This window comes from Primulina huaijiensis, chromosome 15 (genome assembly GCF_012295235.1).
Source record: "Primulina huaijiensis isolate GDHJ02 chromosome 15, ASM1229523v2, whole genome shotgun sequence".
Lineage (NCBI taxonomy): Eukaryota > Viridiplantae > Streptophyta > Magnoliopsida > Lamiales > Gesneriaceae > Primulina > Primulina huaijiensis.
In genome coordinates, this window is record NC_133320.1 from 22,255,799 (window position 1) to 22,272,008 (window position 16,210).

Consider the following 16,210-nt stretch of genomic DNA (forward strand, 5'->3'; position numbering starts at 1 on the left):
TTCATAAATATCTGGAGCCTAACGCGATTATCCAACCATAAAAGATTAATATATGTCTGAAGATAAGAAAGATATTCAATGAAAACTATAATGCATGACTCAATGCACGCGGGGGGGGGGAAGTCCAGTTTAGTGGCCAATCAACAGCGCAAGAACCTCTCATTATGATTCTGCAAATGATTTGATTCTATGCTGCGCTGGGTGACAAAATGCTCGGTATATCTTTTTACCAGTTTGATCAAGCATGTATATGAGCCTTTATTGGGATTTTATGAAAGGCCAGCATATAATTTATGATCGGACGATGATTAGCAATTAAGAAAGTTCACCCAGTAAGTGTGATCTTAAGTGCTGCGAAAAAATTCAAAAAATCAGTCATCACAATAGGTCTCTATTCTGTTGAAGGAATCCGGCTTTCTTTGAGGGAGTTTAGCACATTCTTGCAAGCTATTATTTTGGCTTTCTTTTTGTCCGCTGCAGAGCTTGAATTCTGATGTACAACACCATTGGCCTCGACCTCAACTGTAACATATGATACCCCATTTTGGTGAGAAACTATAGGCTTCTTCATCATGTAATGCTTATTTTGACATAGTTCAGTCAACTCTCTCACGGGGTGGAGCCTCAGACTATCGAGTGTGATCATGGGCTCAAGTAGAGGCCTCAAACATCGAAAAACAGTCTCCATATCGTAACCAGAATCAACGAGGATTGCCCCGGCCAAAGACTCTATGACATCGCCTAGAACCTGTATTAACCATAAATGAATGAAACATTATAATGCGATGTGATTAAAACATAAGGTCGACTTTTAACTGCAAACGACACAAGTCATGAATAATTTTCAGTCAAGCTCAAACTCAAAGAAATTTTTTGAGCTTAAAGGGCTAAATTTTCGAGCTTAAAGGGCTAATACTGCATACGATTTCATAAAAGGAAATTTGATAAATTTTTGAAAGATGAATACAATGCAGGCATACCTTTGGGAAACTTGTCTCAGACTCCCAACCGCAAGTCGAAACAGAGGATAATCGCTCAAAGTTGTGAATAGTGTCAACTATATGTCGGTGAAGATCTTGTGAAGCATAAAGAATATGTTTATACAGTCCCACCTTAACAGCTGATTGTGCATAAAAATCATTGTTTGTTGAAGCTGATCTTAGGTCAGTCAAAAGCCCAGGAGATAGGCCTGGATGTTTGTTGTAGAGGTCTGTTGTAATCAGATAATCTAGCACAGCATCCCCAAGAAACTCTAGACGCTGCATAAAAATCTTGTCCGGTATGTAAGAATGTAAAAAAGATCAAATGCAAAAAGTTTGAGAACTTCAATGTTTCAAATTATAATAATTGACGACATTGAAAATAAATGTTTTGAACAAAAAGAGCCAAACGTGATTAAAAAATAATCTGTGAAAGGTAAACTATATTCTATTAAAATGGAGATCTTAGACGAGACATTAACCTGCCCCACCTGATAGCAACATGGAATCTCAGGCAGCATGTAAGAACCGTGAGTTAGAGCTTCAACGAGAAGAGAGACATCCAAAAAACTATAATTTAGAAGAGATTCAAAATATTTCACATTGACATGAAACTCGGGATTAACAGGAAGCTTCCTCGTATAAGGTACATTTGCAAAGTCCACATCTATACCAAGCCACAACATAAAGGACAAAGCTGCTATTTCGCTACCAGCGCTGAGAAACGCACCAATTAATGCTTCGACAACATCTGCTATCTTCTTACTTTTCAACTTCCTGCTCCCCCAGCTATAGACCGTTTTGGCTAAAATAAGCTCTTCTTTTAATTTATATTCTGCAGAACCGGAACCAGGAATTATCCATGTTTTTGGATCAAATGGTTCATTGCGAATAAAGCCCTACATATTATAATCAGTCCCATAAGTCAAATAGACAATAATAGAGTTCAGAAAACAAAGAAAAAGGAAAAAAAAAAGAATGAAAACGAATCTAGTAGAAGTGCAATCCTTAACCCTCAAATAACTTAGGCGTGCATGAGCATCATGAGAATGATTCATAATAATAATAAATTACCAAGTTGATCTATATTTGCCAGTAATACATATCAGTATTCAGTAGTATTACCGCAATATTTCGAGCACATCCCAACTTGCACAAGTTAGCATTGGAAACTATTTTCTGTCGTTTAATGCTGAGAAGGCCCTCGTGGTGATTTTGATTAATTTTGAAGTGTTGTTGACTGACTGCATATTTGAGAAAAGAATCTCCAAGAGTCTCCAGTGATTCTAAATGAATCTTTTCTTGGCATTTCTTCGTTGTGATTGCTTCCAAAACCTGATGAAATTAAAGAATGGATGAGAGTATATTTAGCTTACTAGACAACTAACATGCTACAGCATTCATTTCATTCACATTTTCCTTTAACGTTACTATACTACAACAATCATGTCATTTATATTTTCCTTTATGACCAAACAATGAAAGTGTTTTCATCAGTTTTACTCGACTAAAAGCCAAGTTCAAAGAATATCTTTGATATTTAATAGAGCAAGAAATGGTGTTGAGCTATTTCTGAAATATAAAGTAAGTCTCCTTTCAAGTAAGGTATACCATAACATGATTTTGCAGATCCAAGAAAAGGTAGGAACATACAATTTCAGTCACCCTAGAACATTCAGTTCGGAAAAAATGAAATGATAAAGAGTAAAATACTAAATACATACAGTGATTGTTGGAATAAAAACATTCTTCACGCTTGAATCTGCTTGTAAACTTTTCAAGTTCGCAGCCACAAGCAATGACTCAATCCGATGCATGATAGATGGAAGAAATGAGAAAGAATATACTGTTGAAATGGATATAGGCGACATGATGATTGAACAAAGCTCAGGCGGCAATTCAACTGAACTGTTACTCAGTTCTGCATCCAAAAACGAGAGAGAACAGTCGGTGAAATTTTTAGATATGACTAAATACTAATACATCTTAATGGGAACCTTTTTTCCACACCCCGAGAGGGGAAGAGTTGGACCAAATTTAAACTACTAAATGAACACGTGGTTTAAAATTTTAAGCTAATTGAATGAATGGCATTTCATTACAACATTAACACGCGAGCACCCAGATGCAATCATTCTTTTTTGACTAATGTACCGGAGACTAAGAGAGTGCTACGTTCCTTTTCATTGAGAACACCTGTCTAATAAAATATTACAACTTACTTTTACCTAAATAGGAGTGTAATTCAAATGCATGAGTCCACAAACTTCTTGCCCGATGAATTCCTAAGAGCACTAGGCCTTCATGTGATTCATCTCTATAACATGATCTTACCACAGAAGCTGGTGCTTTAGAGATGATAACATGTTTTTAGATCCTCAAAATAAAAACCAGCATGAAGAAGTAACAATTAGAGCTGAGCTCATAAATAATTGGGAAAACCACTGGTGGCCCAACTCCGAGTTCAGTTTCTCATGTTAAGAAACAACAAATTGGCAACATACATATTCGAAAAGATAATAATTCAAAAATTTGTCTGTCATATCAGTTAATGATAACCAAGCAAAAAGAATCATCTGGACACATGTTGAAGTCAATGTACCTTTAGTCTTTGGAGTTCTACATCTCTGAAGGTAGTTTTGTACGGTAAAGATGCGTTTCCCTCTAAGAAGAATCTGTCCTTCAAATTGCAACTTGATCCCATGTCTGGAAAGAGTAATTAATTATTTCCGATAGACTTGATTATCTATGGTTAAAAAATGTACTAGAAAATTAAAGATACAAAATAGACACACCTCTTCTCATAATAACTTTTGTAGGAAAGAACTTTTCCATCTCTTAGCTCAAGATTTGAGTTGCCATCATAACCATCCAATGTGCCAGTTATGCAATATATTGAACCATTGTGAGGAGTACACACCAAAGAATTCACTAACATGCAGATACACACTAAACCATTCTTTGTGTTCAGGTAATGTCCGTGACATTTTGTTGAAATACAATCCGCTTGCTTATCAAAGGAACCATTATTCAGGTACTGCACAGCACTGACACGTCTCCAATCAATGTATACATTTTGATGCAAGTCTACACATGGGAGAAGAAGATAATCGAACTCTGTACAATCCTTGCTACCAGAATAAAGACCAAGGTGTACTTGAAGGTTGTTTACATGATGATCAAGAAGAATCCTGAAAAGGATTGTTTGAAATCTCCGACAGTGAGCAATCTGCAATCAGAGTTTCATAAGGCAACCTTATAAACACTGTTGACATACACATCCAGATTGTGCACTATAAATCTCAGTACCTGCTCAGAAGTCAAAATAACGTGCTCCATATATTTGATGTGGACTAGTAGTTTTCCCCTATCAACATCTAAATCAAGATCTATCATTTCCAGATCATATCCCAATCTGGTTGGAACTGCCAGTACAATTTCTTGAAGCTGAACTTCATATTGAAAGTTCTGCTTTAGTTCAATTAAATAACAATAATAAACTGTGTCACCATTGCCACAAGAATTTATCAACTCCGGAGGGAAGTATTTTGTATGCTCATCAACACTACATTCACCACCTGTAAGTTCAGATTCTATTACCACTTGAAACAGAAAAATCATATGGCTTGTCACATTGAATTCAGGGTGCCTGGAAACAATGAAGAATCCCACAATAAGAGACATTCTTCAAAGAGAAAAATATTAAAAAATACCAGATTCTTTGGTGTCTGCTTCTTCCTCCAAAATTTTTGGCACTAGATTGTCTGTCAGTTCACCAACCCGATGAAGTAGCTTACAGGCTTCCAGGCCTGTTAGTTGCTTCAATAACTTACCATCACCCCGAGCTTCAACAATTTGAATTGGGCAGCTATTTGGCAGTAGCAGCGTACAAGATCCCAGCTCTTTACAAATGTTCCAACGTGGATAAGGTTTAAAGTATCTAAATGTCAGGAACACAGTTTTTTCTCAATTTCGGGCATTGAAACCATGCAGCAATGAAGACACAAAAATGTCGGGGCTTCATTTAGTGAGCCAATGCAGAAAATTAAAGCTTTAGGTAACTGACAAAAATAAGGATGCAGCACAAACCCATCGGAGGGAAGTCGTGAGCAATAGAAGAAAAGTAAAGACACGCTAGAACTCAATGTGACAATTGCCCCAGTGGATTCAACTTCATAGCATGGCTCGCCGTACTTTTCACCAAGCGGTTCACAAGGAAGATCAGAATGACTCAAACACTCGCTTCGAATTATCGTCCCACTAGCCAAATATTTCTCCACTTGAGCAAGGGCAGACACATTTCCACTGAAATACATATAGTTCAGACAAAGAAATAACAAAATGTAAGTAGAACATTGACTTCATTGCTTTGCTTAGTATTTACCACCGTATAATGAATACTAATGACTACAAAAGATGACGCTTTAACCCACAATTTAAGAGCGTACTTGAAATACATAAACTTTACTCATGAGGAAGGTCGAGGAAACACTAATTAGGATTTTCCACCTCCTTTATTTTAGGTAATGCAGCTCACCTTTCTACCATTAACACAAAATCTGAGTCCTGCATACGAGCTCGTCCACGAGACTGAATAAAGCTACAGATAGTTGCAGAGGGATCAAATCTAATCACAAGATTGCAACTTTGCACGTCTAATCCCTCTTCAAGCATAGAGGTCGCAATAATGATGTTAACCTGGAAATTCACAATGCAAAGAATATTTACTTAAAACAAGAACGATATATCTGATCGGCATAAAACCAGGAGGACAATCCAAAACTATAAGCTAATAACCCCAGAAAACCAAAGCCTGACAGATAAATCATGAACATGGATAGATGCAGATTTCTCACCGTTCCTTTACGGAATTCATCAACAATTTTATTTTGTTCTTTCCGACTTTGATTCTGAAACCGTGAATTGTTTCCAGCTGTATATTCTGTTCTCCACCCACTTAATCCTGGAAGCAACTCATTGAGCAGATTGCAGATAACAATTGCAGAAACAATCCTCTCAACAAAGACTATGCACCGTAACTCCTTCACTTTTCTAAGCAAGCATTGTAAGAAACAGTTAAGACTTAAAAAAAACACAAAGTTAACAAGGAGTGAGCAATTGAGTATTTACGGGATACGTTCGTCGAGGGTTTGTGTAAAATGATATCACACAAAAAAAATTAAAGGCGTTAACTTTAAAAATGATCATAAATAGCCATCATATATAAATCAGATAACACAATTGGCATAGTAATGAAATATTAAGACATTACATCCAATTTAAATTCAATAAGACAAACGGCAAGATGGATGATGGAGCCAAACTTATAGCAATTTATATTTAACATTAAGAAATATATGGTCTCACCAATCAAAACATGAGATAGCCAAGAAAAATGGACACTCTAAAAACTTTCCATGCTTTCGCTTGTTTGGGATTAAACTTTCAGAAAAGAGAGAACAAAGGGTAAACTGCAGTAAATACAAATATATTCCGAATGTTTCCTATATATAAAGCAGTACACCTGTACTCAAGAAGAGTCTCAACGAGGCACATAACCTTTGAAGTAATATAACCAGCCTCCATATTAGCTATCACATTGGATCCAATAGACCACTGTGGACCTAGAAAAACAGCTAGATAATTAGGAACAACAAAACAAACAAGTGAAAAGGACAAACTAGGGGAGCTTAAGCAAAAACATAAAATAAATTAAAGTAAGATAATACCCTCTGGAAAGATTGCGGAAAAGACCTTAACTGCATCTAAGCTAAAAGCTCTAAGAATAGCCTTATCAGATACATCCAGTTTACCCCATGAAAAGATGTCGGCTTCCTCGTGCAATAAAACCTCTGCTGCCTGATTCAAACCAAAGAATGTTTCCATCTCAAGTGTCACGGTGATGAAGTTTGTGCATGTAACCAGATTGCTACCTTCATAGCTAACCAAATTCCTAGCTCATTCAGACAATACATAAACGTTGATAGAAGTTTATGTAATCTTTGTTTTGCTGATTTTGAAACAGATGTCGAAATACTTGGTCCATTCAGAGAAAGTTCATGCTGCAAAAAAACCGTTAACGAAGTAAGCCAAGTCAAAAAAACAAGATAGAAAAAAGGTCTCTACTAAAAAAAAATTAAAGAAAACATAAGAAAAATATTTTATAACGAGAGTTTATGTATTTTGATTTTTTAAAGCAATGCCAAATACTACATAATCAATTGACAATATATTAATCTTAAACAATAAATGATGAACAAAACTTATTGGGTGGTGCAAACATTGAATGCCGAGCTTAAAGGCTGGTGTTTAAACTTTTTTACGTTTATTAATAGCACTACAGCATGTCAGTATCCTGCTTGAGATGTTGCAGATGGTCATGAGTTCTCAGACATCGAGATGAAAAGAGCATAGAGATAAACTAGCAGGAAAAGGCAGATCAAAGAAAATGATCAAATTATTTTATTAGGATTTTCATCTTCTTCAAATCTTTTTTCTGTTAATGACAATTTTTTTCACTAAAATGTTAAATAATTATCACTTAGTAATAGAAAATTATATTTATTCATAATTTAGGTTTCTGGCCAGGTCGAGCGGCATTTTGAGCAAATTCAAGTTGGTGTATCGGTGTAAAGAATATTTAGTTTTTTTCAGTCACTTAAGATTTACCAAAAATTTTTGAGCTCCTAGTTGGGTTGGGTCACTCACACTCAACCCTCAATCTTAATATCAAAAAAATTCCAACACGTAAATGATCCTCAAAATAAAAAAAATGCTGACTCTAATTAAAAAATAACAATAAATTGACAAACATAATGAGATTTTAACAAGATGAAATCTTTTGCATCCCATCCCATTCATAGAAGATTAGAAGTAGTGAGACAAAACAATTTCAGCTCTTTAGAGACTAGAATATGTGCGCATACCTTTTCTATTAACTTGTACAGGTCACTTTTAATGCAGTCAAATGCCATGTAAGGTACATCTACTTGCTTGTATGTCTTCACCTTAGGAGTCGCAAATGGGACATACTGTGCTAGTACAGAATCTGTGTCACATGTGTACACCTACAATTGAAGAAACATGTCAATGGGTATCAATAAAAATAAAAAATCACTCCACGTGATATTTTTCATCAACCCAAAGGTTGCATTTGGATTGATGAATTTGAAACTGAGGATTTCAAATATATAATGACAAATCCATAAGTTTGCATGGGCAAATCCATTTGACAATGGATTTTAAATCAACAAGTTATCTTTTGAATCAATGTTGTGGATATCAAATTCAACTCAATTTTAAGTCATTTCAAAATCTTCCTTCAAAATACTCAATCCAAATGCAACCTAAGAAAACATGATGATACAAAATAATAATAATAATAATAAATATAAATAAAATAAAAATGTACAACTTCAAAGAAAATATTAAAATTTCAACCACTAGCCTTCATGTGTTAGTAGGTCATCATGATTTTCGGTATCATGAATAATAGTGTGTTTAAAAGCCTATACACAGTAGTAGAAAAGTGATATAGTTGATGACTCTTGGTGCAAAAAGGTGCGAGCAAAGTATGTCTGCATTTTAAGTAAGAAGGAAAAAGACAAAAATAAGCCAATACATAAAAGCTAAATGAGAGGCAAATTGAGCCAAGTATCTCATTTTAAAGGTGTTGATATGCATGTAGACAAGTGAAAGCAAGGTGATATTTCTATCGAGGTTTTCAACCACAAGAGCATAAAAAAGGCTCGCATTGCACGTTATGCTTCCGTTAATGTAAGTAAAGCAACATGAAACCTTCGAGTTCATAAGATTTTCAAGTTCACTAATCTGTTTCCAGTAGGCTGATTCTGAACTTGAAGCTGAAATAAAAAAAAAAATTAGATGTAAAAAAAAAAAGCTAAGAATAACTCATTATAGATGTAAAAAAATATTCAACTAGGAATAAGACATGCCTTTAGCCTTTATAGGGGAAGCTGTCATCCCAAATACTCTAGGAAGCTGCAGATTATTTGATGACAGCTCGCGATGATAGAATTCCTGTGGATTTATGTTCTAGCGTATAATGAATTGAAAGCACTAGAATTCAAGGAAAATTAAGTCTGCTATTAGAGATAGATCTAGCAAGACAGGGATCTCAGACGATCTTGATTTCAATTCAACAAAATAACACTTTGATGAGCATCTATTTATCAATTCATCATACATAATCAGAATAGGAACCTGGACAGCAGCAATTTGGAAGTGTGTGTATTACAGATAATTAACTTATCCATTTGAATATCCTTAATCCAATACCATTGTAAAAGAAAAAACAAACCAAGTGTGTCAACAATTAATTATACTCTCTTCTCTTCCTTTAACCGTAATGACATTCAAAGCTCAAAGCATATAATTGACACATAAAATAATTAGCATACCATCATGATGCAAGCATATGGATGTTTCCCTCTTGCATTATGGCATTCATCGAATATTAGAACTTTTATTTGATCGAGTTTTAAAAAGCTGTGCCTCAAGGCATCAAGCAAGATTTGTGGTGTCATCACAAGAACCTGAAACATTAAAGATACAGTTATGACAAGAAGAGCAGATTTTTTTCAGTTTTAGAGATCACAACTTATAGGCCAGTATACTGATTCCGTTTTCACTAAATGAAATTCTTGCAAGGTTTTCTGTCTCAAATAAAGACATGATAAACCACCTTCTAAAGAAATACACCAACAAGAATGTGGATAGTAGAAAAGTAACATGAAAAATAAGCATTGAGCAGTTTCTGGAGTATTAACTACAGAAGGCGATGTATAAAGATGCAAGTGGGGTCAAAAAACACCCTTACTGTCATGTATGGATCTTAAATGAATGAATGGAATCAGTGATACCCACATGACATGACACATTCTTGATGGCTATTTAGTTATTCAGTTTGACATGATAACTAAGCAAAGGGGCATTGCAAAATTTTGGGAAAAAATATTACTTAAAAAATCCACTTCATGAGATTGGACGATGTTGTACCGTTTTTTTCATGTAAAACAAAACAAAGATTTTAATGAAAGCACATGGATGAAAAGATTCTTTTGAACTGGAAACTTCAACAAAACAAATCTAATGTCTTCAATATCAAGCGTAAACTGAATGTGAAGACATGGAAAACCAAACCCAAGTAGATAATTTATTGAGCTCAAAATTCAGTTGTTCGGGATGCAAACATACACTTGATGTGTATATGATGACAGCCCTTGCATTTCCAACTATTTAAATTCAACCAAAATCAGATGAACAAACTAAATTAATATTTTGTTTTCCAATGTAGCAAAATCAAATTATCAAAAAAGATACGCCATTTCAATTGAGAATTAAAAATCACAAGTAACCTAAAATCCACCACAAAAAGTTCAATGAAGTATAATAAAATTAAACAATTGTCTAGGTATACTTAACTAATGACATATTCAATAAACAAACAAAGAGAAGATGAAATCACGTCCACCTCATTTTCATCCTTCTGCAGATTCCATGTGGCTGCATCCCAGTAGTCAACACCCAACTCCCCGTAATACTTTCCGACTTTTAAGTCAGTGAGTATTGCCACAGCTTCAGCTTGCTGGAAGAAGGTAAACATACCAGGATTCTAAACTATTATGCTTCAAACTGGAATTTAAAATATGAAAGACTTCAAAATATTTATATCAGAGAAAAAGAAAAATCATTAAAGTAGCATTAATGGTGATTTTGATTAAAGATTTTGCCAAGTAGGTTAGATTCGTATTGGGAATTTCATAGAGTTGAATCGATGAAAAGTTTATTAGCAAATAAATACAGAATTGTTTTGTTTTATTATAATTGACTCTAATAATATTGATTTATAATCCTAGGACCTTAAAAACCTTTCGGAGCACAGATTATTCCCCATAATCAAATTTTCTAGTCAAAATTTGACTTGATGAATAAGTCTTTCTTTTTCAATAAAAAAAACATGGATTCAAGTAACGATCTCACATACTTGTGTGACCAAAACAACAGTAGGGACCAAAAACACTGCTATGAATGGAGAAGGCTTCCTGAAAAGGTGGGCATAACTGCGGAGAAGCATGATGGCAATGAGAGTCTTCCCAGTACCAGTCTCCAAGAAAACGATGGTATTCTGTTTCAGTGCCTTCTCCAACGCCTCCAACTGATAACTACAAAAAGAAGTAAGACTTCATAGAATTGGATGATGCCATTGTTATTTTTTTGTAGAGTAGAAGTATTATATTATTCAGACTACAAAGATATAATTTAACTGCCTGCAATATTGACGGGACTTGAACATGGACTGAAACTTGTTTATCTTGGGCAAAGAAGTACAAAGAAACAACTAAATCTACCTAAATAAATTACGAAAACTAACAGTTAACGCAGTAGATTTGTGGTTTTTTGAAACATCTAATGCTGCATGTTGCTCATAAATTTGAGAAAGAAAAAGAGAGATCAGTTACCTTCTTGCGAAAGGAACAGAATCAGCAATAACTTGCTGATTCCCACCGTCAATAGCCATGCTGATTCTCTCCTTCCCTATTTCCTTTCTCTAGAATCACAGGATAAGAGAACGAAATTGATAATTCTTAGAAATATATAAGAAAAAGACTCATTCAGCACGTGATAAATATTCAAGGCGCAGCAGCAAGACTACTCATTTATAGACTTACAACCCTAGCAAAAACACCTAATGGCTTCAACTGGCAACAAATAATTCACGAAATTTCATGTTCAATCAATATAAGGAAATCCATTAACCCATTTTGTATAAAATGGTGACAACAGCACATTGTGCACTAATGTCCCTTACATCACACAACTCTTTTCTGAAATAATAAGAAATATATAGATAACATCGAATAAACATTTTTTATCAAGAAATAAAATTTGAAAGAATTAATAATCTAAAACCAATTCTGGTCATGAAATGCATTGATGATGTACTTGAATGAAGGCAATAATTCACTTCCTTTCTTGTCTGCTTACCAAAACATTAATGTTATATCATCTTCATTATCATCTCACAGGAGAAAAAGATCAAAAGCAAAAACAGGTTCACAACACAATAAACAAACGTAACATTTTAAAATGGCGTACGCAGCCTGCAGATTGAACATTGATGAATAAACAAATGGATGAAAAGCAAAACAAAAAACAAAATTATATTTTTTGGATAGTGAATAGTAAGGCATTGATATCACATTCACAACTCACAAGCACATTAGAACACAAGTAACTTGACACGGTACCCAAGACAACAGACAATCAACCAACACTCCAAATGAACTAATAAAAACTAGTCTTTGTGGAAAAATGTACTCTCCGGTGATAAAAATATATGTTCACATCAATCTAATTCTTTTCCGGTAATACAATTCCACCCATTTTACAAATATTCTGCTCCTTGTACCATGTTACATTTTAATTAGCGGTACCTCTAAATTTTAATAATTAATTTACTAATTACCCTGAAAAGAATCAAACAATCCAGCACATTTCAAATTACAAGCACGTTTAGAGCACTTCGATACAGGGGGGGAAAGAAGAAAAAGAAGGTCCATCTTAAAGGGTACGTACCAAAATACACAAGAACTCCCACCAAATAACAATACCAATAACCAAGATCGCCAAAGCGAAGAACTCACTCGCCGATAAAGTAAAAAAAATTCTCTCTTTTCACAGTGAAAACTCCTCGATCATCAAATCATAAAACCGAACAATTATTCTACTCTTCCGGGAAATCGGGAAAAGATTCTTAACTTGAACAAGCGTTCAAATTTCCAAGTCAAGTCGTAGTACTGTAGTACACAGGAAGGTGAAGAATCCAAAAAAAGAACATATATTTTATATTTATTATTATTATTATCATCATCAAATTAAACAGGGATCAATCATTTTTTCCACTGGAACAACTCTTCGCAACACGGAAAAGGATTGAAAACTGTGCTTGTTCGTAGGGAATCTACTTTTTCTGTTATATTTTGAAAAATAATAAATGAGATTTGGAACCAAGCGAGGAGGGAATTTACATTTGGTGTTGGCAATGAAATATGGTATTGGGATTTGTAATTGTAAATAATATTTTAATGTTTGATAAAATGGATTGCTATTGGATGATATTTTTAAATTATAGAGATATCCAATTAAAATTTTTGTATATTATATAGTATTTTATGGAAGTTTAGTGATAGTTTTAAAAAATCTGTGAGACCGTCTCACAAAAAACCGACTAACTTACTAATATCATAAGAAATTTTAAATTTGAAACTGATTTTGTGATTTTTTGAATAACCTCACAACAAACATGATAAAAAATAAATAAAATTAAAATTAAGATTTTAATATATAATTTATAAATAAAATTTATAATATAATTGATAAAACATTTTGTTTCTTTGGCTTTTAAAAATTACACTTTATTTTCGTTATTTTATAACTTCTAATCTTGAAATTCTACAAGATTTAAAATTATAATTATGAATTTTTTCAAAAAAATTANAGATCCGTCTCACAAAATACGACCCGTGAGACCGTCTCACACAAGTTTTTGCCATATATATATACCACAAACCAACATATATACAAATACATATGTGAGGATTAAGCGATTTAAATTTTAAATAAATTTATTTACTAATATAAAATTTCAAAACTATATCAAACTAAACATGTTATTTATGTCATTTAATTTTTAGTTCAAAAAAACTGAAAAATAATAATAATATGCTAAAATTAAGTATAATGTGAGAAATTTATCTAAAAAATGTCAAAAATCTATCAAATTATTGCAAAAATTCTACATAAATGCACGTAAAATTTTTGTAAAATATGAGATTCTGGAAAAACAATTCAATAAAAATATATCAAATCGACGAAAATATATCATTAAAAGTTATTAAATCTTTAGATTGAATACATCACACTAAATAAAATTATTACAAAATTGATTGGATTTCATGATATCTGAGTTCTAAAAACAATAAAATTAAATTTATATAATTTACTTATAAATTGTAAATATTTAAAAAAAATTTACAAAATATCGTTTATTCAAAATCTATATTATCAATATAATGCTATTATATTATTTATATTTGAGAAAATGATAACTTTTTCATATTTAAAAAAAATTATGAATTAGTTTTTTTCTTTTAAAAAAATCATTATTTTTAGTATAAAAACCTAATTTATCGAATTTTAGTAAATTTATTTTTAATTTTTATCTCGATAAACTTTAATTTTTTCATTTGTTATAAAATATATTTAACAAAAAAAATATGTTATATGTTAAAAATAATTTTTTGTTCTTCGTGAAAAATTAAATGAGTATTTACAGGAATATTAATAAAAAATAATTTTAAAAACAAGCAATACAAAAATTTTTAATATGAGAAATAATTTATTTTAATTTTTAAATCAAATTCCAAATTACTTTTTAAATCTAAGCCACACACCAAAATGGAATTCCAATTCCATGAACTTAAAATCCAATTTCAATTTCAAATATCATTTTTTATACATCAAGCACACTTTTATTTCCTTTTTTAAAATAAGATTTCTCGTTACTTAAAATAATTATCATCACACCCTCAATTATTATCATTAAAAATAATCATTATATATTGTTCTAAAAAGAGTTAATCACAACTCCGTTTTATTGAATAAGTTTCTTATGAAACAGTCTCACGGGTTATATATGTGATACGGGTCGATATGATTTATGTTATACTAAAAGTGAAAATTAATAATTTTGATATAAAAATAATATTTTTACATTAATCAAATTGGATAAGAGATTCAACCCAGTTATGAGTTTCCTCTCGTATATAACTCGATAATTTAATTATCTAAGTAATAATATAATTTCTTAATAATATATTATTACATTCANTATTAAAAAAAAAACAACTTAATAATTTTTCAATTAAATAAAAAAATATATGAATAAATAATATCTTCCCGGAACTTCATTTTTTTTCTTGTTCAGTTTTTCAAATATTGAATTGTTTGGATATGAAGATTGGTTTAGAATGGGTGGTGAATAAGCAATCTCAACAACTTCGTAAATTAATTCGACTAGGTTATCTACATCGAATTGTAATTCTTATCAGTTGACTATCAATAATCCAACAGACGGATAACGTGTGAAAATAAGTCTACAGAACGGTTTGAACAACTAAATTGCAATATTGAAATTAAAGTTAGGCTATCAAACTGGACGTAAATAAAAGTAACTGAGATAACGAATGCACATAAAATATTTACAGATGTTTGGAAGCTTAAATAACACTTATGTCATGTCTTCTTTTACTCACGAAAGATTTCATTATAAGGATTTAATAATTACAAGCAATTAAGAACAACATACTTCAATGTCCTATAAATTTCACAACTTAAACAAGATGATTAGTAAGACTCTGACCGTCAATTACATATATTTCTCAAGGAAATATAATAACACGAGTTGATCTTAAATTATCAAATAAAAACTCTTAAGCGTGTGTTGTAAAATACTTCGATCGGTTTGAATTTCAAGAACTTGATGTTCAGAATAGTACGCGAGAATTGAGACTCCTGAAAGATCATCCAACCGGAATATTTATAGGCTTTGTGCATGAGTGAGAGTAGTATTAAGATATGTGACCTCCTGTGAATTTCTTTTGTTTTAAGATGCTGACATTGTGCCACTTGATCTGGTTGGTTAGGTGGACTGTGAAATAATGACGCCAGATCTTAACAGATAATACTATCTTTATTGGAAACATAGTCGGTTGTAGGAAAAAGATAAGACTGATATCTAAAAGATCTGAGACAGCACCAATAGATAGACATGCGTATCTAGCATGAACTATTAACACCAAAGTAGGTACATTATGCGATGTCACAAGTATAATAAAATAAAGTTGCATATTAGCTAATAGTTATAGCTTTTGACATAGTGGTATTACACTTGAAATCATAACAAGGTCATGAGTTCAAGTTTCATAAGAAGCACATTTATATACTTCTTGGGTGTGGAGAATGTTGGGTTAAGTGTGATTGTGTTAGAATAGTATTGGGATTGGTGACCTATTGAGAAGTTTTCGCGCGTTAAGCTGATGATGCTGCGCACCGCTTGATCTGGTTGACTAGATGAGCTATAAAAGAGTGGCACCAAATCTTATCAGATAATAATGTCTCTGCTGGGCACATGGCCGATTGTAGAGAAA

General features: G+C 32.6%; 1 protein-coding gene across 4 annotated transcripts; it reads right to left on the minus strand.

Moving 5' to 3' along the window:
* Window positions 1-27: 27 nt before the first annotated feature.
* LOC140960360 (endoribonuclease Dicer homolog 2-like) lies at window positions 28-12,842 on the minus strand. Of its 4 annotated transcripts, none has more exons than XM_073418607.1 (23): window positions 12,647-12,842; window positions 11,462-11,550; window positions 10,987-11,164; window positions 10,474-10,587; window positions 9,401-9,535; window positions 8,936-9,020; window positions 8,778-8,842; window positions 7,907-8,047; window positions 6,914-7,042; window positions 6,710-6,839; window positions 6,505-6,604; window positions 5,837-6,032; window positions 5,518-5,678; window positions 5,070-5,285; window positions 4,694-4,920; window positions 4,290-4,558; window positions 3,776-4,209; window positions 3,583-3,686; window positions 2,705-2,901; window positions 2,106-2,315; window positions 1,472-1,879; window positions 981-1,259; window positions 28-748 (listed from the first exon to the last, which is right to left on the minus strand). In XM_073418607.1, exons 2-23 carry the CDS (start codon window positions 11,518-11,520, stop codon window positions 392-394), a joined length of 4,194 nt encoding a protein of 1,397 aa, XP_073274708.1. In that variant the 5' UTR covers window positions 11,521-11,550; window positions 12,647-12,842; the 3' UTR covers window positions 28-391. The 4 variants fall into 4 exon arrangements, with proteins under 4 accessions (XP_073274708.1, XP_073274710.1, XP_073274709.1 ...); XM_073418609.1 differs by having other exon boundaries at window positions 12,601-12,831; XM_073418608.1 differs by having other exon boundaries at window positions 12,579-12,831.
* Window positions 12,843-16,210: the final 3,368 nt, after the last annotated feature.